The 26,701-nt window shown below is 38.1% G+C and overlaps 1 protein-coding gene across 1 annotated transcript; it reads left to right on the plus strand.

The window, feature by feature from the left end:
* The first annotated feature begins 217 nt into the window (after positions 1-217).
* Positions 218-26,095, plus strand: SUGT1 (SGT1 homolog, MIS12 kinetochore complex assembly cochaperone). Its single transcript, XM_041467057.1, has 13 exons — positions 218-361; positions 438-483; positions 3,901-3,991; positions 4,663-4,732; positions 5,052-5,122; positions 9,111-9,164; positions 10,902-10,918; positions 11,953-11,984; positions 12,407-12,503; positions 13,500-13,607; positions 23,348-23,438; positions 24,724-24,905; positions 25,565-26,095. The coding sequence occupies exons 1-13, from the start codon at positions 306-308 to the stop codon at positions 25,664-25,666; spliced, it is 1,017 nt and encodes a 338-aa protein (XP_041322991.1). The 5' UTR covers positions 218-305; the 3' UTR covers positions 25,667-26,095.
* Positions 26,096-26,701: the final 606 nt, after the last annotated feature.

Consider the following 26,701-nt stretch of genomic DNA (forward strand, 5'->3'; position numbering starts at 1 on the left):
CAACTACTTAACTGGTCCAGCTACAGCTACCGGTTAACGACTGACAAAAAAATCTGCCGACGTTGATACAAATCTCTCAAAGGCCGAGCTTCCCGCGGGGGGCGGGCGCTGCGGGGCAGGACGAGGCGGTGGGAAGGGCAGACAGTGCCGCTCCGCTCCGCTCCTCCGGGGCCTCCGCTCGGGGCGGGGCCTGCGCGGCCGCTCCCCCGCGCCTCCCGGCAGCCCTCGCGCGGCGCGGCCTTGCGCGGTGCGTGCGGCGCGGGCGCCTCGGCGGCTCCAGAAGTTTCCTGGGGGCGACGGGCGGCATGGAGGGGGAGGCGGCAGCGGCAGCAGCATCGGCATCGGCAGCGGCCCCGCCACGGTGAGCGCCCTCCCCGGTCCTGCCTTCCCCGCTGCCCCCCAACCCGTCCGCTGACGGCGTTGTGTTTCCTTGGCAGGTTCTCGGACGCGGACGTCGACCGGGACCCGGGGGCGGCGGCGCAGGTGAGGGCCGGGCCGGGCCGGGGTCCCCCGGGAGCCTGGCTCAGGTGAGGTCGGGCTGCGGGGGAGCCCGGCACAGACCTGGCACAGTAATTCGTGCTGCTTGTGTGGCAAAGAAGGGGTGGGGGGGGAAAGCAAAGCAAACCAACTTTCTCTTCCGTGTAGGTAGATGATAGCTCACAGAACTAAATCAGTTAAGATTTGTGGGTGTAAAACCCCCAAGCTTATTGAAGAGAGATATTGCATCTTAGTTTTTATTCTGCCCTGGTCGTTTTGGTTTTTTTGTTTTTTTTTTTTTTTTTTCCTCTCCCTATATTTTGTGGGCACCACCACTGATCTTCCTTTCATCTCGACAGAAAATAATTTTTATGCAGTGAGAACGATCATTCACTGAAACACCCTCCCCACGGACATGGTAGAGTCCCCATCACTGGAGGTTTTCAAGACACGAAAGGGCAGGTTGCTAAATACTCTCATCTAGGCAAGCTTTCCCATTAAAGGTTAGATGAGATGATCCTTTGAGGTCCTTTCCAACCTGGCCTGTTCTATGACTTCATCAGTTAATATGTTTTAATCTGTTTTCTAAGGTAATTTTTACTTAAAACAGACGGTTGGTGAGAAGACAGAACTGGAGGGTGGATAAGTGTTTCTATTTAACTACTTGAGAGGGGAGAGGATGTAAAAGGTTAGTACTTCTTGAAGAGAGTGGGTGGTAGAACCATTAAGTGATACTAAATTATCTTTCCAGAAAGAAAATGGTGAAGCTAAATTTTTCAGTTATTTGGGGTTTAGGCTGTAACTTGTAGAAGTTTTTCAAAAGATAAGTTACATTTATAAACCAGTTTGGAATAGCCAAATCTGTATGGCATAATAAAACTAATTCAAGATGTAAAAAAAAGAGTAAGTTTCACATTTTATGGTTAGAAGAAAACATGAGCAAACAAACCAAAAATCCCTGACACTAAAAGGTTTTCAGAAGTATTAAGGAATACTGTCAGAATGTGTTTTTGTCTTTTTTTTTCTTGGATTAACATAGCTGTTTTGCTTTTCTAGCTTATCTTTCAGTTTTTTGTGCATTCAGTGCTTCAGAACATTATGTAACACATTCTATAGGCGTTATTTAATACCTGACACAGTAACAGTGGTGTCAGTTTAGGCCTTGTTTTACAAATCTCTGTACTGAGAAGGCAGATTGGGCTCGGTGGTCTCTGAACTGCTAAGTGCCACAGCTCAGAGTAGCATTCTGCTGGTTTAGAGGCTCAGGTCTCCAGGTGCTACACTGTGCTTGCATGGGCTTATGTGTGGTCTGTATGTTCATGTGCTTTGTGTTTCTAATCTGGGGGACAATTCTGTAGAAATGGTGCTGTGTAATGCTTTCATACCTGGCTGGGCTTCTGTCCAGTTAGTCTGGGATTTCTGCATTGTGTCCTTGGGATTTTTGATTGCTTTAATTCCTGGAGATTGTGCTTTGGCTTTCCGCACCTGGATCTGATGCAATTGAAGGATCATCATCCATCTTCTAACACTGTCTGAATGACAAAGCTGTGAACTCATGAATGAATTCTCATTTAAAGTTGAAAATGTGAGCTGCTATGTGGAGACAGAAGGCACCTTTGATTCATGCAAACTCTTCACTAAATTTTTCAGTGTATTTAGAAACATCTGCAATTTGGTCACATGGTAAGGGCCTTTAGAGTCAAATTATGCAGAAAGCACATACTTGAGTGTGAGGACAAAGTCTAAACTTGTTCTAAGTAACTGTTGCTGCTGTCCATAGTCTGGAGTTCCCAGTGCTAGTCCAGCATTACTTGGCTTCTCAAATAGCTTACAGGAGTTACTTGCTCCATGTGTGTGCCTGGATGAGATGTGCTAACTTACTGATAAAAAGCACTCAAAGAGAGAAGTTTTACACTGTTGAAAATGCTTTGCTTTGCTTTCCTGGGGTGAGGGTTGGTTTTGTAAGGAGGATCCATTAATATGTTGCTGGCTCTAATCAGTGCATCTGTCATCAGCATAAATCACAGGAAATAGTGTTTGGGGTTAGAGGTGATCTGTCAAAGCAGTGTCTCTACACCTGCATGTGCCTGTGATGAGTGTCAGAGTCAGCCCTTGCTTGGTTTTGAATGTCAGAAGTACTTCACCTCTCAGCATAATATGAACCAGTTTTAATATGTGCATTGCCTCTCATCCCTACCATGTGGAATACCTGTAGCCATGAGTATTTCCATAAAGACAGCTGCTTTTGTATGACTTTAAATCTCAGGAAGGCATTGGTACAAGTAGATCAAGTTACTGCTGTCTACTGCATGCCCCTTTCTTCAGAGACCCCCAGGGATTTAGATTCATGTGCTGTATCTCTAGAGGAGTGTGTATCTTACATAGTAAGAACTTGTGCCCCTGCTAGAAGAAGCTGTTCTGGCCCCGTAAATGCTAGATGGCATATACACTTTATGTGACATCTGTTATAAAAAGACACTGGTCTGAATTAGAGCTAAGGCAAGTCCTCCTTCTCTTCTTTTTTCTCTGTCTTGGTGGGACAGAGTTTTGGCAACTGTGCTGTACAAATATTTCTGCAGGTTTAAAGCTTGTGTCTTAGCTACATTCATGCTTGCTAGATTCCAGGTGGAAGTCTTAGTAGAAGTCAGCTTAGCAGGGCTACTGTAGCAATGCAGTCACTTTTGGAAGACTGGCTTCTAGCAAAGGGAAGAAATTCTCTCACCCATAAGGAGAGAATTGGAGATGCTCTTTCCAGGTGTGTGCTTTGAGTTGCTGTGATTTTATTCTGTGTGCAAAGTCGTGAACTTTTCTCAGAGAGAGCAATGTGTTATTATTTCAATCCATATATCCTGTGATTCCCTTAACAAAGGACTACTTTATGCTTATTTCCATTTTTCAGTAATACCTCCTCTGAACCCTGTGCTCCATAAATCTTTCGTTCTTCTGCTTTTGTAATCAGCATAAATTGAAACAATCTCTTATGCACTATAATATGTGTTACATGGTATTTCATAGCATCTTGTCTCCACACAACTGTTCTGATGTACTGTGCATTAACTTCTAAATTCCTAATACTGCACTGCTCTCTCAAATCCAGTAGACTTGTGTACAAGTATGCTGAGAATTGTGGGAAGGTTTTTGGAATAGAGAGGATCATCTGTGTTAGACTTTATGTTTAGAGCATTTGAAATCCGACTTCCTTCGCAGTAAGAAACAGTCTGCTTGAATTTGGTATAATTGGCAGGTTCCTTGTACTTCGGGATCTGATGTTTAGCTTTGTGCTTGAGAGCTAAGCAACAGGTAAACAGAAATGCCAGTTAGCATTTTGTCTTCTGAAATGTCTCTTAGTTGACAGAGTTTGATACTGTGTTTTTATGAGGATTTCTGAAGTACTGTTTCATTTTTTTTAATGTGTGTTTACAGGAACTGACAACAGCTTTGGAAAAGAATCCAGATGATGCCGAATGTTATTGTCAACGAGCTTATGCTCATATTCTTCTACAGAAATATGCTGGTAACATCTTCAGTCTGAGAATCTTTTTACAAGTGTATAACACATGTTTTACAGGAGATGTCTTCAATCTGAAGCCAAATACAGTAACAAGAGAGTGTGTTATCTGTAACTTGATATGCTGGTTTTGGTGTTGGTACATAATCTTGTCATTTTCTTAGATTGTTTTGTTACAGCAAAACTTTCAGTGAAATGAGTTTTCTAGAGTCCCAGCTTTCTATTTTATTCCAGTCTAGTATTATCTTGGCAGCTTTTCATAAGCAGAATTTTTAGGCAGATTTTGAGATTTTTGCGTTGTGGCTTCCATGGTTGGTAGAGACTGAATTCTGTCATGGTAGGAATGTAATAAGTGAATAATGCCTAGGAAAAAGATTGACTGAATAAGATCTGGTTTATTTTTTCTTTCCAGTAAAAACCAAACAAACAGAATCACATTTCAGATCTAAGCAGAGTGGCTAAATGAAAGTTATGCTGCATCTTACTTAAGAGCTCTGCAGCTCTGTGAGGGATTCATGTGTGGCAGTTGTGGCTAGACTTAATTCAGACAGTATGATTTGTGTGCAAGCTAAGAAAGATAACATAGTTCATCCTAGAAAAATTCACTACTTAAAGACTTGACAGTTCACTGCTTTTTATAACATTATGTTTCTCAACTTTAAACTGACTTTCAACAGATGCGGTTGCAGATGCAAAAAAGTCTCTAGAACTCAACCCAAATAATGCTATAGCGCTCCTTAGAAAAGGGTAGGTATCATTTATGGTACTTTGGGAATATTGTGCTAATCTCTAGGTCAATACTAGAGCTTGGATTATGGTTCTTTGCAAAATTTTTACAGCACTGAGAATGAATAAATTCAAAGCCATGCTGCTTGCAACCCATTTGTAATAAAGCCATTTAATTTGGGGTGATTATCGTAATGACCTCGCCATTTTAAAACCACACATTTTGGGTAATTTAAATTCTTGCATGTCCTTTTAACCAATACAGCGTGTTATCTACCAAATGTGGACTCCACTGAAAAGTAATCACTGTTTTCTTATATTTTTTTTTTATTTGTGTCAGGTTAGGTGAATATCATATCAAAAACTATGCATCTGCTTTAGAGTCTTTCAGAGAGGGACAGAAGCTGGACAGTAAGTATTCAAGTTTATTGCCTGTATTCCTTATGGGTAATGTGTTAAATTAAAATGGAGACCAAAGATTTCTTTTTTAAAGGCTAATGTATTGCGTCCCTAACATCTGTTGTCTGACTTTTGAGAACCTTTATTCCATCACTGCATGAAAGTGTTAAACTGTTTAAAAATGTGTATCAAAGTTCTGAACAATTAGTAGCTGATTTTTTTTTTATTTATAAATGTTTTCCTGCTTCCTGGAGGTCTTGAAGATAAATAGTAGCAATGTTGTAGTGTTAAGTGTCATAGGAAAAAAATTTAATAGAGCAGGCTCTTTACATATAGCTGGAATTTCTTCTGAAACAGTTTGATAGATCAGTCTTTAGAAAGCATGTGCAACTTGGGTGTATTCAAACTGACAAAGTGGATTTTACCTTGCATTGCATTACCACTTAGTTACAAAAGCATATTTATTATACCTCTCTTTTCGTCTTACAGTGTTGGCTTTCTGGCTGGACTTGGGCAGTTTTTAGTTTGGGAACACTTAGAACTTTTTTAAAACCTGACTTCATTCAGTACGCAGGAAAGGAGTTGTTAAAAACAGAAGGCTTTAGTAGAACACATGGGGAAGCACAAAACAAAGCAATTGCAAGATGGTTGTGACCCCTTTTTCTTCTTTTCTCTTGTCTCCTATCCCCCCTCCCCATTATAAACAAAACCCCGTCCTTTCTTCCAAACAGCAAGAAAAGATGGTAAAAAAAAAAAAGCACCTTGAAAGGTTATGCAAAGTGTGCTAATCTGATAAGGATTGTCATAGTCTCAGATCTTTTCAGTGTGTTGTCTTATCTGTAATAGTAGTGGCTGGGACATGTAGGCGTAGCAAAAATATAATTACTTTGCATCTTCCAAATAAATTATCTAATCATCAGATTTAAAAGTGGTGTTTCATGGAAGTGGGAGCTAGTGCTTGATGCTGAGTGATCCTGCTCCTTATTACTCTTGTGCTTGTTTAGCCTCTTTCAGTGCATTAAGTATGCAGAAAGCTACTATTTTTAAAGTCTTTCCTTCTGGATGAATATATTGAAATGGCCCAACAAAGGGTCTGAGTGCTGAAGCCATCAAAGGTGAAGTGGCAGAGCAGTGTTGGGCCAGTGGTAGAAGGGAGATGTGGTGAAATTTTAGCAACTCGCAGCTGTCAGTTTAGGCTGCTCTGGAACAGGAGTTGAAACTAGGAAGTTTCATTAAGCTCTTTCTGTATTGGTAGTTTGGATAACTAGGTGGTTTCCATTATTTTACAGTAGAGAGACAGGTTTGTCTTTGCAGTCTAGTCTGGTTCTCTATTTTGTAACTTTCAGTGAAAGGAAGAGATTCCTTCCACTGACCTACGTTACTTTCCTTACTTGGTAGGTTACTTTTTGTACATCACCACGCTCATCGCTGCTGAATTTAATTGAGTGTCTAATCTTTATTTTTCATACTCTTGCCCCACCCCAGGCAACCAGTATCAATTTGAGGTTTTTCATGTGCATGGATAACCTCACATTCTGTTGATGTTGTAGAGTACAACACAGAGCTGCAGATATCTTTTTGGATAAGTCAGTGATTACCAGGGTCCTCTTTGCTAATTCAGAATCCCTGAAATATGGCACGTTTTCCTGTGTTGAATTGCATAATTTTTACCTGTTTGAATTTAATTTGCTGTTGTTTTGCTGCTTACTCAGTTGAAGAGTTTCTGAAGCTTCCTAGCACTTCCTGATTACTCACTTATCTGGAGATACTTTCTGCTGTGCTTCCTCTATCTCATTACAAAATTCTGTAGCCTGCTGTGAGATGAGGAGTCTCCTGGAGGCTTTTTTAAAATTACAGACTTAGTTGATTCTCTTTCGTATATTACCTAATTTGCTGGCAAGTTTGTGTCAGTAACAGAGTTTACCTTTATGGAATGTTTCATGGATCCCACGTGAAAACAATTGTTAGCATAAGCATTTTGGCGACACAATTAGCTTCCAGTTAAATGCAGCTAAATGCAAAGTGAACAAAACACAGAGAGAAAATTTGCGACATACGCTAAGCAGGTGATGAAGAGAGACTTCAGCTGTTGCTGCCTTGGGAAGAACTGCTGTGGTAGGGAATTCTTTGCTGGGAAAGCTGGTTTCTTTGCCACACAAATGGGCAGAAGTACTTGGAAGTACATGGATAGTTTCTGTTCTTTGTTAATGTAAGGGCTATTTTAAATCTCAGTTTGGAATGCTGACAAGGATGAGCTTCTTACTTGTGCTCATCACGGACTGACAGGCCCAGGGTACCACAGCAATGTTCCCATTACCCACCTACAAGGATATCAAAGTAGAACTTAATGTGATGAGCTGTGGAATGTACGATGTTTCTTGATTTTATGAAATAACATTAGAAAGCAATACTCCTTTCGTTCAACTGTGCGATGCATGCAGATTTTTGCAGTTCCTATTGCCTTAGAAGAACAAGTGTAATCTGGTACTCTTCAGTATGCTATGTAGATTTAGGACAATTATTCTCTAATTTTCTTTTTTTTTTTTGCTGTGATCACTGAACAAATTTAGTAAAGCTGCAATGTGGTAACTTTTTAAAGAAATTTCTTACTTTTTTTGTATTCTAGGAGTTAGTATATTTTAGTCAGTGAAGACCCAGGAAGGTTTTCTTAACTACAGTTTTTAGTAGAAATAAGTTATTTGGGAGGATAATACAATTTTAGAGAACAAAATTAATTTGCCTCAAATTTTAAAATGTGCCAGGATGTAGGGAAAAAGTGTGATCTGTAAAAATAGGGAAGTTAACTCTGGACTTTTTTTTATAGGTTTGCATTGCATAGCAGTCTAGTCATAAGCCATAGTTAAAAAGCGAATTTCTCACCTGCTGATGAGGGAGGCTGGATCAGTGGAGACTTTGCTTAGACTGCAAAGTTTGGAAGTCTTTTTGGCTGCAGTGCTAAGTTTTGAAAATATTGATTAATTTAGGTTTCAGGGGAGCTCTGCAATTCATATAATTCTGTGCTCTGACCAAAAGTAATATTAATTTTGAACTTGCATATGTTTTTTGGGGGCTTTTTACTATTGTTTTCCAAGTATCTCCAAGACTGAAGATTCCACACTCCCTTTGGGCAGCGTGCTTCAGGGTTTGCCCATTCTTTCGGTAAAAAATTCAGATAACTCTTAAGATATCTGGTCAGATGGCAGAAGAAAAATTGAGATGAAATGGCTTGGGGAGTGGGATAGCAATTTTATGTCCTAAGGTGCACCTCAAAATTGATGTACAGTTTATATTTGGAGGGTTGGGGTACATTGTATAGCTGCAGTGGAGTCAGACTTGCTGTTACCTGCGTGTCTGCTGGGAACTTTTGTTGAGCTTCTTCATGTCCTTTGCCTCATAGTTAACAATGTGAATTCACTTGTAAAACCAGAAGAAATTCAGCTGTTCTTAGTAGCTGGTCAACATTGTTGCTACTTTTTTACTTTCTTCACGGTGAAAGAGTTTTTGGGAATATTGTTGAAATGAAGTGATTGCTCTGTTGTTAGACTATCATATTTCTAGCTATTTTTCAGTGAATTAATTTCACACAACAGACCATCTCCTGCATTTCTCTGAAGAGAAAGTGTGACTGTTTGAAAAAGTAATTTAAAGAAAAATGGAAAAATGTGTAAAACTGTACGTCTTGCTTTCTAAACAGCTACATAGGAGTTGAACAGATTAGAAAGGAATAGCATATTTGTGTTAGTTAAATAAAATCTAGTCTCCTACAGATTAATTACAGTTTAATGAAATATGACACACAGTGTAGTTGTACAAAAAGACTTAAAGCCTAAGTGAAATGACAGAGCTTAAAGGAAGGTTAAAGGAAATAACACCTTTTTTAGTAAATTGATATAAGTTTGGGATGGATTTGTTCCAGTTGGCAACTGAAAGGACTTTTTCTTCATGCAATACATATAATACTTGAAAGAGTTTTAATATTGCTGTGTTTGATCTCTTCTAGATGTAGATGATACCTTTACTGTTTGGATTAAAAGATGTGAAGAAACACTGAATGGTAAGAAAAACCACGTTTCCTTAGTGAGGGATTTGCTATGCCCTGTGCTTGGAAGCTGTGTTATGTTTTTCAAAGATTCACTGCTTTCCTCTTATTTAGAACAAAGTAATTTGTTCTAAAAGAAAAATCTGTTTTAGAAGTCATATTTTTCTGTCTCATGTTTCTCTTGGAGTAGACACCCTTAGCACTTGTATGCTTCATTCAGATTTATAGGAAGATTTATATTGGGTTTTTAGTGCAATAATTAGCTGTGCCATGAGAGTACCTATTTAAGGATCAGACAATCATAATTAATTTTAACTTATTTTCATATACAACTGTGAACTAATTTTAACTGTAGGAGTGTGTGTCAGCTTGCTATCTAAAGCCTACATCAAAATAAGTGTTCAAGTCTTGCAGAGGGTAAAGTTGGAAAGAGGTAGAAATTTGGAGATTTTGCTGCTTGATTCCATGTGGAAAGTGCCATAGATGCTAATGGCTGTTCTGGTGACTTACCTGTGGTAGTCACTGAGTGTAAGCATAGTTTCCTTTCATACCTTCCTGCAGACAGACAGTCCTACAGACAGTTAACTCATCCACTGAGCTTAGGCTGCCTGGAGATTTTGCTGAGAGAGTAGGGCAGAATAACTTGTGTCATTTTTTCCTCCTCCTATTGTGATGTTCCCTCCTCTCTGTGCTGCACACTGGAGAATGGGACAGTAGAACGAACATGTTTGTGTCGCTGTGTTGACTAAAAACCATATAGAGGAGAACCCTTATGTGTTGTATAGGGATGAGCAGATTTCTACTTTGTGAGACATTTTTTTGCTAGGTTTAATTTTATTTGGAGGAATGAGGTAAGTGATAGGCATGCATTGTCTTTTTTGCAAAGAGTTACTTTGGGCAACAATTTCTTCTGAAAGAGGTTACAATACACTTTTATCTTTAACATTGTATTTATATTTTACAGTGTTTTGTTTTATCCTGAGTATTCACTGTCTTGTCTTTCTTGAACCATTTTCTTAATTCTCTGATACACCAGCAAAATAAAGGCAATAACAAAGCAATAACTCTGATTTCTTCATTGCAGCTTAATATGTTTTTCTCTTTTTGTCAGTGTTCATTATGAAGAAGCAAAGGGAACGTTTGTTTCTTTTCAAATATGTTTAATCTGAAATATTTTAGAAAAAAATAGTTATAAGAGGGGAAGATACTGAGTTCAGATACAAGTACTACAGTATATTTAGGGTCATGTGAGTGAATTTGCATCTCATTCCCCAGTGGGAAATTTCAATCTCATTCCTCAGTGGGGTTTCCCTAGCATGAAATAAAAATGTGATGAGAGCTTTGTGCTATTCCTGGGGATGGATGGATGATATACCTAGTGCAGACTCCCAGACGGTTACTTTTTTTTTTTTAACCTATTTTTTCCTGTGATGTTGTTTTTATGAAAAAGGGTATGTATCCATTTCAGGTAAGCAAGGGAATATAATGGAAAGTTTGTTGATTCAGTTCATCTGAACACGCTTTATATTAGAGTTGTTGGTTTGCACAAGTTGCTGGTTGAAGTCTGATAAAAAGTAGAGTGTCATGAAAGCAAAATACTAGAGGTAGAACTGGTGTGTTTCTACCTCCTCTGCTGTTGAGACTGGAGTGAATGCAGGATGTCTGGAGTAACTGAAGCAGCTAGGGTAAGATTGTGCCTTGTAAGATCAATATGTCTTTTGCTGAAAATGCAATTTCTTTTTTTTTTTCCAGCATCACAGACTGATTTGGTAAGATATTTTCCTTAATATGTTTACTATTTTGACTTTTCTGTTATGCTAGAATATATTGTCTGCTTCAGTGGCTTCGCTTCCAAGCTTTAAAAAGCATCTTTCATATTGTGTGCAATTCTGAAGTATTTAACTTTTCTTCTGAACATGAGTGCTTTTGAGACCAAGGCTACAAAATTTGAGCCCTGGAAACTCTTAGGAATGGTTAACAAATCTGGCAATTACTGTGCATTCATTGAGATAAATTTTAACTTTCTGGCTTGCAGTCTGCAGCCTAATTTATGAATTAACCAGTTGTGGTTAAATGTGTTGTCACTACTAACTTCTTTTTTTTTTCCAGAAGCTTGCAAGTGGTTTGTAGATCTTTTTTCTGTTACAACCTACTCAATTTTCACTTGCCTTTTTTTTTTTTTTTTTTTTGAAAGTCTTATAAGAAATGTTGAAATTGACGTCTCCTTCTGGTTTTTTTCTTCTTGGGACAAAAAAAAAAGAGGGATCTTTGCATTGGATATCCTGCTACCTCTTTAATAGTTAACCTACATTTTTTACACTTTGAGAATAGGATAGAGGAGAAAAATGTACAGGAAGCATGGTGATAGTATGTAAAGACAAATCTTACATTTAGCAGGATTTTATGTTTAAAAGTTGAACCTTGAGTTCTCAGACCTATTTCAGGTTTCCATGATTTATAGATTAGCAGTATAGTCTCTGGATGTTTACCAGGTATACATCTTATCCAGGAAGAAATGAGTTTAAGTTGAACTTAATTGCTATTTATAAAATATATTCAAGTTACAGACTAACACATTTAATGTAAATTGAAACTTTTTAATTTGTAATCTACCATAAATGATTGAACAGTGGAGAACTTCACCTGTAAATTAATGTTCGCACATAAATCAGGGAAGGGGTGCAGCTGAATCAGGAAAAGGGGAGCAATCGGTGAAAATTATTTATGCCTTGAAAAATACTTCATGGTGTATTTTCACTTACATTGATGTAACTTTCTTTCCAACTGAATGTGCTTCAACTAGAATATGCAGCAGCCTCTGCCACCAAAGATCAAGTAAGTTGACTTCAGCTTTACTGTGAAATTTGAAGTTGGCGTGTTTGCACTTTGGCTTGGGGATTGGAGAAGCAGGATAATGACTGTAGGAGGCGTTTTTGGGGCAACTTCAGAAATGCGGCAGTCCAAGTGAAGTGTTACTTAGTACCATCACTTTTGCTCAGACTAAATGGTACTTCCAGGAGGTTAAACCTAACCAGGAGAGAGGGGAATAGCATCAGCATTCTGTCTTCTATTTTCTTATTCTCATGCTGAGCTTGATTCAAAGCCTGTTACATTGTGCCTGGTATAGGTAATGTTTTTGAGCTATATTAAATATTCTGAACTAAGAAGTGAATGAATTAGGGAAGTGATCTAATTTTATATGTGTGTTATTAAAAAAAACCAAAAATTGTTCCTTCTTTTTTTTTTCTTTTTTCAAGATATGACTGGTACCAAACAGAATCTCAAGTAATTGTGACCATAATGATCAAGAATGCACAGAAGGATGATGTCAGTGTGCAGTTTTTGGAGAGAAAGGTGATTTGTATTCGTTATTGATACTCATCCCTAAATTCCCTGAGAGGGCAGTACTCAAGCCAGTGAACATTATGTACTGCAGTAGCACAAAAAGAATGGGGATGGAGCTGTCCTGCCTGAGCTTCTCTTCTGTACAGTTGTGCTGCACATGAGGGTATGCCCAGTCAGGTGATTTGGGATTGGTTGCCACAGCAGTGTCCATAGGACTTAAACACAAACAGTAAGAGGTGTGCGTGCTGCAAGAGAACATCTGGAACAGCTGCCTGTGTGGAGGGGTGGGGGAAGAACTGATCTGGATTTAAATGTTAGACTATACATGCATGTGGAGCAGGACTGGGCACAAGCACAAGGTATTCTCAAAATAGGTATGAATTAGTAATGTTTTGCTCTAGGACAGTTATAGAAATAGACTGGGTATTGGTGGGTGGGTTTTTCTTCCATTTGGCACCACTAAAATTGTGGCAGCAAAATATATTTTTTAAGGAAGTACAGTAATGCCATTAATGAAGTACCATATGTTGTACAAATGAATTTCATGTTTATTTTAGCTGGCAATATCGAAGAGTTGGGTTCTTATTCTCAACTAATTTGATACTTCATTAAATACCAGAAGTGCTTGGTTATTATTATCTGTTTTAGGTTGTTAAAATAGTCTGAGCACTTGTTCTGTAGTTTGCTTGTATTAGAAGAGAAGCTGCAGATTGTTTTCATGTTCCATTATTAATATGTTGATACTCCATTTGTTGTATAATTCCTTCCCTAAAGATTTAAGGTCCAGCTGACAAGATAGTAGGTTTTTTGAGTATGTGTAGCAAGGACTGAAATCTTCCATTCATTTTCTAATGTATCTTAGAAACATCTTGTCCAATAGTGAAGTGTAATGGCAATGTCTGAAATGATATTAATCACTTAATATCTGTGTGAAATGACGGTCCTTTACTTGAAAATGGACGTGCTGTCAAAGCTGACCAGAGATGTGTTTTCAACTTTCAACAGATGAATGCATCAGTGAGACTTCCATCAGGTGAAGACTTCAACTTAAAACTTGACCTTCTTCATTCTATAGTGCCAGAGCAAAGTACGTTTAAAGTGCTTTCAACAAAGGTAAGCTTCTTAAAGTAAATAGTTTCTTTGACTGTTGCCACCCTGAAAATGTTTCTGTTCTATTGTCTTGTCTCTCTGCAACAGTCATAATATCTTGCTTTTCATATAGAGATGCTTTTTTTTTCTTCAAGGTGTCTTTCAGCTGATGGGAGACTTTCTAAACTTGTGCAAATATCAGAAACAGTAATATGATGGTGCTTATTGAAGTGCTAATGAAAGACTTATGTTGATGATTCTTTCACTTGCTAGAGAAAGAAGACTATAATCTTCACTATTAAAATTCAGGTATTACAAAGCATGAATACCCTTCTACAAAACTTTCAGGAGCCAGTCTTGCCTGGTGAAGCATTGTTATCTTTGTGTGCCTGAGAAATGAAAGTCAGACTTGGAAGATTTCACTGAAATTGTTCTCTACCCTTTCACAGCTTCTTGCTGGTAAAGGTTAGCCATGTGGTTAACTGTCCGTGGCTTTTCAAGAGAGTGTATTCCATGCTGTTCCTGGACATAGTACATGCCTGGAGACACTTGAAAATGGCATGATGTGAGAGAATGCTTCCGTCTCAGCATTTTGCTTCTTCTATATTACAAGTATAGAAAAATAGGGAACAGTGGTCTGGCATAGCATTTCTTGTTGGCATAATGGATAGACAGACATGCTTTGTCCACAGAGCCAAGCCTGAGTCCCCAATGCTGGAATATGATGTTGATTCTTTTCTTGTATTTCAGCAGTGGCTCTACAGAGCTTATGGGAATTCTCTTGTATACTCCTGTTTCTTTTTACCTGTTGTATTCTCAGAAAGGTACCTATGAAATCTTGCATAATTTAATGGAAGAGGGACTTCAGGATGGCATGAGAGGATGGCCACAGAAAGTTTGTCTTGTTTTTCCACTCCTTGTACAAAGAAACCTGGGCAGGTTGCATGATTGAGCACTTTACTTAGGCCCCCCACCGTGTAGGAGCTTACATGGCTCAAAGTATGTAGAAATTCTGGTAGTCCATTAGTATTTGTATTAATTTGAGTGGAATGAGGACAGACCTTGTCAGGAACAGTAGCTGTGAGGTCCAGTTTTGTTTGTGTTCTTACCTAGCTTGTTTTACACTTTTAATTTTGTTTTGAAGTTTACCATTACTTTCTTAGGAGGCATCTACATGAACTGAGTCCTGTGAAATTCACTTGACTTTGTCTTTTCCACAGTGGCGTCTCTACCCTGGGCTTATTTCTGAAATAATCTCTAGTAGTCTGCTGCCTATTTTACTTTGAGGTTCCAGAAGTGGGGTGGAAGGCTGAGTTACATTCAGGCAGTATCTGAACTGTAAATATTTTGCATTTCTTTTCAAATGTTACTGTTCCTAAATACTTGTGAGAGACTTATTTTTGAGATAAAATGGGTAAGAGGTAACACAGAAAGTGCTCTAACTGCAGAAGTAAGGGCTTCAGCATGTCCTTACTTTTGTAGAAAGGAATAGTATGAAGCTGCCTGTGAGGGCGTAGTGGAGGAATACAGTTTAAACCATGCCCCAGCTAGTTGTTGTTTTGACCACCAGGTGGAGTCTGGAAGAAAAAAAAATTAAAGGCATCTCGATGTTAAGTATGCAAAGACTTCTTTACAGGTTTAGAATATTTTTCTTAGAAAAATATTAAGCGCTTTAAGGGAATGATGCAGCCTTAGTGTTTGATTACCAGAAATTCAGTTTTCTTAGCTTCATGTATGTACTTGGCTTTTATGAGCAGCATGGCAAACAGGCGGGTAGTACTTTGAGTAAATTAATCTTACTGATTAAAACTTCTCAAACCATTCACGTATTATTTTGTACTATTTACATGAAGTCCTTTTGTAAGGACTTGTAAAGAAAGACATAATCTCATTATCTTCCCAATTACAAAAACTTGTTACTATGCAATCCTAAAGAAGTTGAGTTTTCATGGGATAGAAACAGATCTATTCCTGTGGATTATTGATTTCAGGTGAGAATAACTTAATTTGTTCATACTGCTTTATTTTGTGCTGCTGCTTTCAATGTGTGAGCCACATTGCCATAGTATCTTACAGTCATCACTGTGCAACAAAGACTCTGGCCTTTTTCACTTACGTGAGCAAATATGAGAAAACAGTGGAACATATGAGCAGGCTGTGTGGTGAATAGTTTGGGTCCATGAACTTTGTACAACTAAAAAATTAAGGGATAGAGAATGAAACAGCAGAACTGGCAGAGAGTAGAACAATCCTGTGTATTTTGGAACTAAGAGGAGCTGTAGAGGGTTTTCTCAATACTGCTTGAAATTCAGCATCACTTGGCAAATGCAAAGGCATGAAGGTAAGGATGCAAACTCGGGAGGAGAAAACATCCTTAACTGTATTTGCAAACTACAAATTCTGAAGTGGCTGCAAAGAGCAGACAGAACTCATAGACTCCTGAACTGGTGCTTTCAGCAAGTGTTGACAGTGGTGAAAAATACAATTGCTCACATAAGAATTGTTTCTTTCCCAGCGAGGAAATTAAAATTATGCCTTTGTATCAATCCATGCTGTGTCAAGCTCTGAGATACAAAGTCTGTTTGAAAAAAACAGGACTAGCGAGTGTTACCGAGGTAGCATAGGTAGATGTTTTGAGCTGTTTGAGTAGTTTCTGTGAGCAAAAATAAGTTAGTGTTTGTCATCTGCAGACTTTGACTTCAAGCTGTGAACTAGAAGATGTAAAATATTTGATGCCTACTCAAGGACAACATAATGTGTGGGTGAAGTCCAGTTTTGAGATAAAAATTGTAAATTTGTCTTCATGCACCCTCTAGTATTTTATATTCTCCAATTGTCAACAGTTTTACAAATGATACAGGCTGCCTTTAATAGTGACTGTATCTATTATTGCCATACTTGAAGCCTTTTTTTTAATCTAATTAGAAAATTTACTTGCTGTTCAATAGATAACACTGCTGGGAAATTGAACTTTGAGCTGATTATGGTTCCTGCTCACATTTAGTGGCAAGGCAACAGCAAGAGTTGCCTCTTGTTTTTCAGCATTTAATTCTAATGGTTAAGGCCTCAGGTTAATGTTTGTGTTAGAAAATGCTGAATACCACTGAATTGAGCCCTTCTCTTGCAGGTACAGTTGATTAGCAGTACAGTTGGTAGATCATAACTACATTAATTGATGTTATTGATTGTACTCCTCATCTGTCTGAGGTATCTGACTGTAGCAATCTGATCAAGCAAAAAGTAACAGCTGCTCTAAAACCAGTGTAGAAATTTGAGATGTGTGTCTTACAAATGGAAGCTGAAAACTGTGTGGCATTCAGCATTTCACAGGAGGATGGCACCTTTAGTAGTGCTGCTTGGTTTTTTACTTCTTTCCAGAAGAGGGAGCCAAAATGTAAAGGCTGGACCAGGTTTGCTCTCTGCAAGTTGCCTGGGTGCAGTTATTCTGTGACCTAGTATGCATACTGTCATTGTGCTCCCTTTGTAGAAGGAAAAAGGTATAAAAATCTTAAATTAGTGACTAAATATGTTTAAGAAAAAACTAGTCTTTCTGTATCTGTCCAAGAAAATATGTCAGGGAAGTAGAAATGTACAAATAGTGTAAGGATTTCTACTGTTATTAAACAGGCACAATCAGCCTCACTCTCTTTTCCCTCTTCTGCTCAGTCTATCAGTCAGTGCATTTGAGATTCCAGGGGGAATATTCTGCAATGTTCTCCTGAAAACTTGTGTAACATGAACAGTTTCTGTAGGTCTTCTGATGAGTTCTAGGTGGTGCTTGGGATTTTCTTCTCCTCAGACTTAGAAGAGGAAAGTGAAGATGACTGTGTGCTTTTAGTGCCTGTGGTTATGACCTTGAAGGAAACTTGAGGTAGTGCTTTCTGGTTTTCCCCCTATCTACAGATAGACTGAGGACAATTACTGTGAGTTTACACTGTGTCATGCTTTGGCTTTTTGCAGTCAGTGACTTGAGGCAGTGTAGAGCCATTTGAAAAAGTGGTAAAACGTGGTTTCTTTAGTCTACAGATAGACTGAGGACAATTACTCTGAGTTTACACTGTGTCATGCTTTGGGCTTTTTGCAATCAGTGACTTGAGGCAGTGTAGAGCCATTTGAAAAAGTGGTAAAACGTGGTTTCTTTACCCCAGAATTGTCCTTTAATTAGAGATCAAAGTTTTGCTGCAGACCAGGGAGGTGTTAGAAAGCTTCAGCCTCTTTTACAGTTGACATTTTTTGCTTAACAGAGATGTCAAGAGAGAAGCACACTCTCAGCAGCTTCATGCCAAGAATATGGTTGTGTGCATCAGTGGAATGTTGTTTTTTTCCTTGAACCAATATTTTGATTTGCAAAAGCTGAAATACCCTGTGAAGCTAACTGGAACTGATGCCTGTTGCTGAATGTAAGGGAAAAGGCAAAGAGTGGCACTGTTTCACACACTCTTGGACTGTCATCAGAGTCTCTATTCAGAGGCAAATGTACACAAATAGATAAACAGAGGAACATATCTATTTTAACTGAAGTTGGGTCTTACCACTGCAGTCCAGTCCTTAAAAGATACTTTCCTCTTTAGGGTACTTGCATTAAATTGCTTGTAGGGACTTGAATGCGGACTTGGCTGCTCTCGAGTACTTGTTTTCACTGTAAGAGTATCATGCAGATTGATATCTCCCATGTATATTCTTGAGCATTTTCTATAAATTATAAACTAATATTTAAGATAAATGGATAATTTTCTGAAATATGTTGCATCTCTTAGGTAGGGCTAGTTGGGGCAGTTTCTTGGGTAGACCACATTGAAACCTTCACTATGGTTGGCACGATATTTACTTATTGAACAATAAGTTTGATTTTATGCTTTTTCTTCTGTATTAATGAAGATGGATTTGAGACAGATTTAAATTTGGTAATACTCTGAGAACTATTATTTTATACACGCATATAAGTCAGTGCCCATGCTTTATGTAACTGCATAAAAGAAAACGATGCATAAGGGGTTTAACTGTCTTGAGAACTATTGGAATAATGATGGTTTACATGGAGAATAAAGTGACAAATAGCTTTAGAATACCAAAATGATCTCTGTTGCTAGCTTCTCCTCTAAAATTAAAAAAATTTGTGTTGGCTATGTAATATCAGTCAGAGGAAACTTGAATCTTTTTCCCACAGTTCCCCATAGTACATGGCTGGCAAAGAAACCAAATAAATCCCTTCTGTTGCAGTATACTCCCTATAGAATAAATTTCTTAATTATCATTTGTACGTGATAGCACTGTAGAATTATTTTCGTCTTAATATATTTTGTTTGAAGTTATGGACCAAAAATCTTGGAATTTAGACTACAAGCAATATATAAAAGGTGTTTGAATAATTAGGACACCAAAACTGTAGGCATATGTGCTCTTAGAGGCACATTTGAATAGTTCTTATATTTTTAGAAGACTGTTCTATTTTTCCTACAAAATTCATGAGATGGTCACAGAAGGACAGCTCTAAACACTTAAAATGTACAACTCAGAGAAGGCACTCAGTAGTTCAGTAAATAACAAAGTAGTTGATTAGAAACACGGAATTCCTGTTTTCAGGTGTTTGATACAGCAGAACACCAGAATTGAAAAGGGTATTTGTGGTAAATCTTAAAATTAATGTGGCTGCACTGTTGTTTAAGCTTTGCCAGTTCTGACCAGAGCTTGACAGAAATTTGCCAGTGGTAAATGAACTTGCCCTTACCATGGACTGTAAAATGTAACACAGTAAAAATTAGGAAAAAAACCAAAAACCCTTGCAGTTTGTCAGTGTACACCAGAATCTTCTTTTAGTGTGGAAGATAAAAACTCATCCCCTTTTAATGTGTCTCAGTTAGACTGACACTGCCTGTCAAGTGAAACTTGAACTTTCAGAGGTTTCAACTTTTTAACAGTAAGTATCTACCTAGGAAGCAAGTGTTGGCTAACTAGTGTTGATCTTTACCAAAGGGGATGAATTATTTCTTAAAACTGGATTAAATGCTCTTTTATGCCAGTCATCCTAAAATAAGGTGTTGTTTTATTTTTATGGTATCAATGAAATGGTTCAGAATAGGTTTTGAGAGGAATTTCTGATAGCTAGCACTTGGATTAAGCCCCGGACAAATGTGTCCAAATCTCTGGTAGGCTTTAAAAAATTGATTGCTTCTATGACTAAAAAACTCTGAGTAGAAGAACCTAGTGAGTAGAAAGTACCTGTGTCCTTTCACTGTGGGTGGTGTTTCTTCTAGACAATAAAATCCCTCTGAGTAGAAGTTTACCTGTGTCCTTTCACTGTGGGTGGTGTTTCTTCTAGACAATAAAATCCCTCATTTGACCCTGTTCTCAGAAGAGTAGGTTTCTCTTAAGATGGTATTTCAAACAATGAATTACTCTTAAAATTCCATGTGTCTTTTTTCCTTTTTGCTTTGTTTTCTTTGAACCCAAAACACAAGGGACTTTAAAGAGAAAGTGTATTATATCTGCATTGGGATTTTTTCTAGATCTAGAGTCCATATCCCATTGTCGGTTTACCTGTGCAAGAAAGGCACTGATGTCGTGAAGCAAGTCCTAGCAGAGGGCTGCCAAGATGGTCAGGTGGCTGCACAGCTTGAGCTACAAGGAGAAGCTGAGGAATTAGGCTTGTCCTTAGGTGGCATGCAGAGCATTTAATTTGCAGTTAAATTTTCCTGTCTTATATACTAAAGTTGGCACAAGGCACACAGGCATACGTTTTATGAAATATAAATGTTGAATCAAAGTAGTTGGCAAAGCGTTGATGTATTTCTCTTGCCCAAGTGAATTTTTTTCAAAGGAGAGGGAAAAGCTAACAGTACTTTTTTGCTAGATATGACACAAATGTCTGTACTGATGTGTTACTTTTCTGTGTGATAGCTGTCAGTATCTGTATTAAAACCTTCATTAAAATGCATTCATTGCCATTTGTGCACGTAATTGGGACTCCCTGAGTTGTTCCTTCTTAGATCAAATAGAGCTCTCAAGTTGAAGAAACATGCGCCTTCACAAGCAGAACTTTATAGCTTTATATTTTTGGAAAATGTGGTTGTATGATGGTATGAAGTTAATGATTTCCCTAGCTTTGCTGCTGCCTGCCACTTCGCCTAATGAGTACCTTCAATTGAAGTGGATGTAGTAGACAGAGTAGAAGTTTAATCATGTCAGAAATACATTCTGTCTCAGTTCTTCAGCTGTGTGCACTTCCAGCTTGGCAGGGTTGAAGTGGTTTAGAGTTAAGAAATCTGCATCTTACATTGAGAATTAGTTTGTGTCATTGGCTTCTCCTTAGGGCTGTTTATTGTGCAGTACTGTTTTAGAGAGGAAAATGTAAGGGCTAGTGGATTAGAAAAGAAGGGGGATTACTGGAGCAGCAAAACTAAAGTTGTGCCTTATTTTCTTCTTTTTATGCATGGGCAGAGTACTGTGATGAATAGCCAATAGTCTTTATAAGGACCCGTTGAGGAGGATTGTATTCTGAGAAGAAAAAAGTCTATGTTTAGTAGCTCACATCAAGCGTTATATTGCATTAGAGGTAAGCTGTATTTGAGATACTGGCAGGTATTGGTGGAAAGCCTGAAGTGTAAGGGCAAGAGGAGTTAGTGAAAGAAAAACAGAGAAATTGAAGAGATGGAGGGGAGAGCAGGTTCAGTATCAAGCATCTGCTTCCCAGCACCCCCAGCATGTTGGGAGATGCACTAATAAGTAGAGTATAAAATCTAAACTTTAGAGCCTCAACTGAAATGCACAACTCAATTGATAATAGAGTCTCCTCAGCTGAGAAGAGTTTATATAAGAAACCAAGGAGAGTGGTTTTAAATTAATACTCATGTTCACTTGTAACTAATTAGTTCCGTTGTAAGTAGCTAATTAACTTAAATGTTTGGCTCAGGAGATCCAAATCCACCGGGGAACCAAAACCTGCTAGTTCTGCCACTTGTGAAACTACTTGATTGTCTTATATGTAGATGTACAAATATATTTTGCTTCCTTAAGCTACTAACAGAGCATTAGATTTATTGAGTGTAGATGCTAAGAAATGAACTTCAAGGTTCCAATTTTCAAAATGTTTTTAAAAGAGTGAAGGTAGCTTTACTGACTTCTTTTGGTTTCCTGAAGAGTAATTCTTCTGCAGAGTTTAACAGAAATTACTGTGTCCGTACAGATTGCGATATTAAACTCTGAAATACAGGCCTTTTTTAGGGATGGTAGGTTGATCATCCAGACTAACAGCATGTTGATTTTATTTGGTTATTTTTGGTTCTGTGATGTTACTTTCAGAACGGATACTCTGACCTAATTTGTGACTTGTCAAGTGGCTGACAATATTGAAAAATCCAACAGATGCAGGGAGCAGGAAATCAAATACATGTGGGTGTCGGACTTAGAAGTTTACTGAAGCTCTTGCCTGCCTTGAAGGACATTTCATGCCTCTTATCTTAAACTTTTTGTTGTTCTCAGTACGTGTTAGTGGTGGAAAATTAAGTATTTCAACTTATCTTGGGAATTTGTAGCTTCCTGAGGGATAAAAAAATAAAAAGAAACATTCGTAACTGAATATTCTGTTTCTTAAAATTCATTGTGATTGCAAACATGGAAGCATTAAAACTTCAGTGAGCTAATTGTTTATATTTTGGTAAGATATCTCAGTCTGTTGCTTACCAGTGATTGATTTCACAATGGATTAAATAAAGTTCAAATTTCAGATCAACATAATGCTGGGCAGTGAGCTTGCTGTTTGAATCTAAGGTTAGCTTTTACAGTGGTGCCTTTGTTCTGGGGTCTGCAGGGATCCCCAGGTTGTAGTGGCTTTATGTGGAACTAAGAACTTGCTTCTGCTGAGCTGTTTGCAAATAAGGAAGCACTGAAGTTTAGCAAGCACTGATTTCAGTTAATTAATAGCATCATATGAGCTTTGTGACATCTCCTTAAGTGAATAGGAGTGATGTTAGACAGTCCTTGTTTTGCAACTTCGTAACCCTGTAACCAAAGGAGAAGGTTAATTATGAAAAAAACATTTCAGTATGGTTGTCTGAAGGGATTATGTGAAGTTGTGAATAGGGCATGACATACTTCACTTAATTTTGTTTCTCCTATGGTAATTGCAACCACATCCATTTTTAATTGCCAGTTTTGTCAATGAATACTTGACAATTTTCTCCATAGCAGTGTTTGTTCATTGAACCAAATGAATGCAGCTTCTGAATTTCTCCAGTGGGAAGATCTGCATAGTCCCAGGGTGTTTCTCTGGTTTGTGTAGTACACATCAAACATGGAATTTTTTGGTAAATGAAATGTAAACTTAGATGAAGTTGGATTTTGTAGTCTTTCAAAACTGCTGCTTATTAGAGCTGACTGCCAAGAACGGGATGCTTGAAAGCCAATACCTTGGAGCCTGGCAATGTAAAGACATTGGGACTGATCATTACCTTTGGGATGCCATAATTTACAAAAAGAATCAAGTGAATAATAAGCAAAAGAAAGTTAAGTGGTCCTAAACAGAAGCGTAGAAGTCTGATACAGAAGCTGCACAGGCACAAGGGAGCTTGTTTGATGTGTGGCTTGCACTCAAGTAACTTTGTCTTGTAAGGTAGGTAAATTTGGCTGTGATTCAGGTTTCATATTAGAGGCTGTGTTTCTAAACCCAAAAGTTTTATTTTCTTACAGCTACAGGATCTGACTACTTTGGAGCTACATGGCAGAATTGTTTGCATCTGGATTAATTTCTTCTTTGTCTTGTTTTGTAGGTTGAGATAAAAATGAAGAAGCCAGAGGCTGTAAGATGGGAGAAGCTGGAGGGCCAGGGAGATTCTCCTAAGTTAAAACAATTTACACCAGGTTTGTTCTCTGAACTATTTAGTATTAAATGGTTTATTTGTATTGAGTGAGTTACAGTTATTAATAATAGTTCTGTGTTAAATATTGTTTATAAAATCACAGCTTCATATTTGCAATGAAAAGCCTGACTGTGAAGAATTGACAGAAAGTCTGCAAGCTATTATTGAAACATAGGTATTAAATTTAGTCATAACCTCTGTTAATCTGATGAATTGTTAAGGGTATATATATGCTTGTCATTAATTCTGCTTATCTGCTTAGGTCCCTGTTTTGTTCTGTACATTGTTAAGTGTGTGTGTTGTGGTTTAGGAATGGTACCTCCCAATTCACTGCCCCATTGGGACTCTCCCAAAGGAGACTGTCGAGGTCTCACTCTCCTTTCCCCTCCCCTTTCTCACTGCAGTGGGGTGGAGTTGAGAATTGGAGGCGCAATAGGTGAAGGGTTGAGATAAAAACAGTTTACTTGAAACAGCAGTTAAATTAGAAAAAAAACCAGTAACAGCAACAACATTAATAATAAAAGGCTACAAAAGAGAGAGAGATTTACATGCAAAATGCACCAGTGGACCCCGGGTGACAATGACCAGGGGATGGATGGCTTCCCCCTCCCCACACCTTTTTCTTGACTGGAAGCCCTGCCCTCCTTCTGGGATGCTGGAGTCCCTTATTCCCACCCCAGCATGATATGCCCTGGTGTAGAGTATCTTCATGGCCATGCCCACTGAGCTTCACCAGTGCCCACCCACCCCTCACCACTACTCCAAAAACTTAACTCTGTCCTGGCCAGACCGAGGACAGCAGTTGTTATGTGACCTGTTGTTTAAATAATTACTGTTTCCCTAAGTATTGCATTTTGTTTGGACACTAATACATTGGAGTTTTTCAATACAGATAAGCATTCTGTCTTTGACAGAATTTGAATTTCCTGATGTATTGATTTCAGATTTTTTTTTTATTTAGCTCAACTTATTCTATGGTTCTAGGCTGCTGCTTTGTATTTTTTTCTGTCAGCCAATATCTCATTTTGATATCAATTATCTGTGTTGCTGTTGGCCAGCTTTTTTTGGATACAAAATTACATAACTCTGTTTACCTAAAAATAAACTTCTGCATTTCTTAGTTTCCTTTATTTTTGTTTCTGCAATGCTTCTATCAGTTCAGAGGAGTCCATTTGCGTTTTCATGTCCCATTATCATCTCTGATTCATCAGGTACATGTGTCTGTGTTCTCTGATGTTCACAATGTCGTAAGAAAATGCTTAGTTAACCAACACTTCTGTTTTCAGATACCCAGCACTTATACCCATCATCGTCTCACTATACAAGGAACTGGGACAAACTGGTAGTTGAAATCAAAGAAGAGGAAAAAAATGAGAAGTTAGAAGGAGATGCTGCTTTAAATAAACTATTCCAGCAAATCTATTCAGATGGTACAGATGAAGTAAAACGTGCCATGAACAAATCATTCGTAAGTCTTCATTCTTTTCTGTGAAGAAACTTGTGACTTTGCACACTGATATGATTTACTAAACTTCGTATATGTTGGGAAAAGCCTCTGTTACCAAAATTTTGGGTCTGTAAATGAATAAATTTTGGCCATAGGTCTGTTGAATATACTGGTACAACTACACTCACTAAAAGCTGGCTGTACTCTGATGAATGTGACTCCTTATAAATCGAAGGTTGTGCTTTGTCACTGGTCTCTTCATTTCAATCAGTGTTACCAGAAGAAGTATAGATTTGGCTCATGTAGAGCTTGAAGACTTGCCAGGGGGTGAAAGGATCAAATTCCTCTTGATTACATGAATCTAGTTTAATTTGTAGCCATCACAGGCAAGAACGTGACTGACCCTTTAAAAGCTTCTTGTTAATGAAGCAGCATCTCACTGTGTCCACTAGTGATAAAAGTACTGCTGGGCTGGAGATTATGGAATGATGGCTCTGTCAAATTTTATTTCATAGGTACACCTTTTCTGTGTAATCACTACTCTGAAGTTTGCTGTAGGAACTGTGGCTTTTATATTACTGGAATGCTCAGCAAACTATATATATATTTATATATATATTTATATATGTATATATTACTGGAATTACAGCAAACTAAACAAGCTCTCTCTCGTATTGCAGATGGAGTCTGGTGGCACAGTTCTGAGCACCAACTGGTCTGATGTTGGTAAAAGGAAGGTAGAAGTAAATCCTCCTGATGACGTGGAATGGAAAAAATTCTAATCCTATTTCTGATCTTTACCATCTATGTGTTGCCATAGTCATGTACTGACCACGATGTATGGACATAGCATTCTTGGATTCAAAGCACTGAATGTTCCCTTGAAAACAGGAATTGTCTGTACATTTTGCGTGCTTTAGAAATTCCTTCATCTGCAGATCTTAAAGATATACTCAAGAGTGGAACCCTATTTTTATCATCTGTCTTAATTTCTGGGAATTGAGTCCATCAGTCCAAATTTTCTACCACCTTTATCAGCTCTCCTCTTTGGGATAGGGTGATCTCTAATGGCTGGTCAGGATTATTGCCTTACACCTGGTATTTCTGTTCAATAACTTATTAGATCTTGGCAATTTTGGGTAAAAACACTTTTCACAACAGTGTTAAAATTGTTTGCTCCTTAACTCTGCTAAATAAAACTGTAAATACAACTTTTTCTATAAGGAAGCTGCTTTATTTCATTTTTAGTATCTTTTTTTTTTTATAGGGGAATCACTTAAAGCATATAGGTAAGGATAAGGCAAGGATGTAAATATACTGCTTCAAAAGAAAAGCTGGCATGTATAGGAGCTAAATGTGCACTCTGTGAAGAGGATGAGATTACTATTCTTGATGCAGACACAAAACACCTACTTTGGAGTCCTTCCACCTCTGTGAGAAGTTGAACTGTAGTCACAGTTGTGGAAGATAGCAAGTTTGTTGTGACTGGAATTTTTTACGGAAAAGTAGGTCCTCTGTCTACCTTCTAAATTTAAAGTAAATTTACCTGGAATCAAAGCCAGCAAGCAGTTGCTTTAAGTTACGTAATTTCTGAATAATAGAAACTGTTTAAAGAACAATTTGTATGTCCTTAATTGTTTCCATTAGTGCAGCTTTATTGTCATGACCAAGTTGTAAATAACAATAGACAAAAGGAATTGAGAATCTATGTACTGTCTGTGCTTGTACTTCCTAAATACAAGTTTGCAGGGACCTAGAGATGCTCAGAAGCCATCTGGATATGCTCCTGGGCACGTGGCTTGAGATGCCCTTTCTCG

Source organism: Pyrgilauda ruficollis, unplaced genomic scaffold (genome assembly GCF_017590135.1).
Source record: "Pyrgilauda ruficollis isolate IOZ18807 unplaced genomic scaffold, ASM1759013v1 scaffold20, whole genome shotgun sequence".
Classification (NCBI taxonomy): Eukaryota; Metazoa; Chordata; class Aves; order Passeriformes; family Passeridae; genus Pyrgilauda; species Pyrgilauda ruficollis.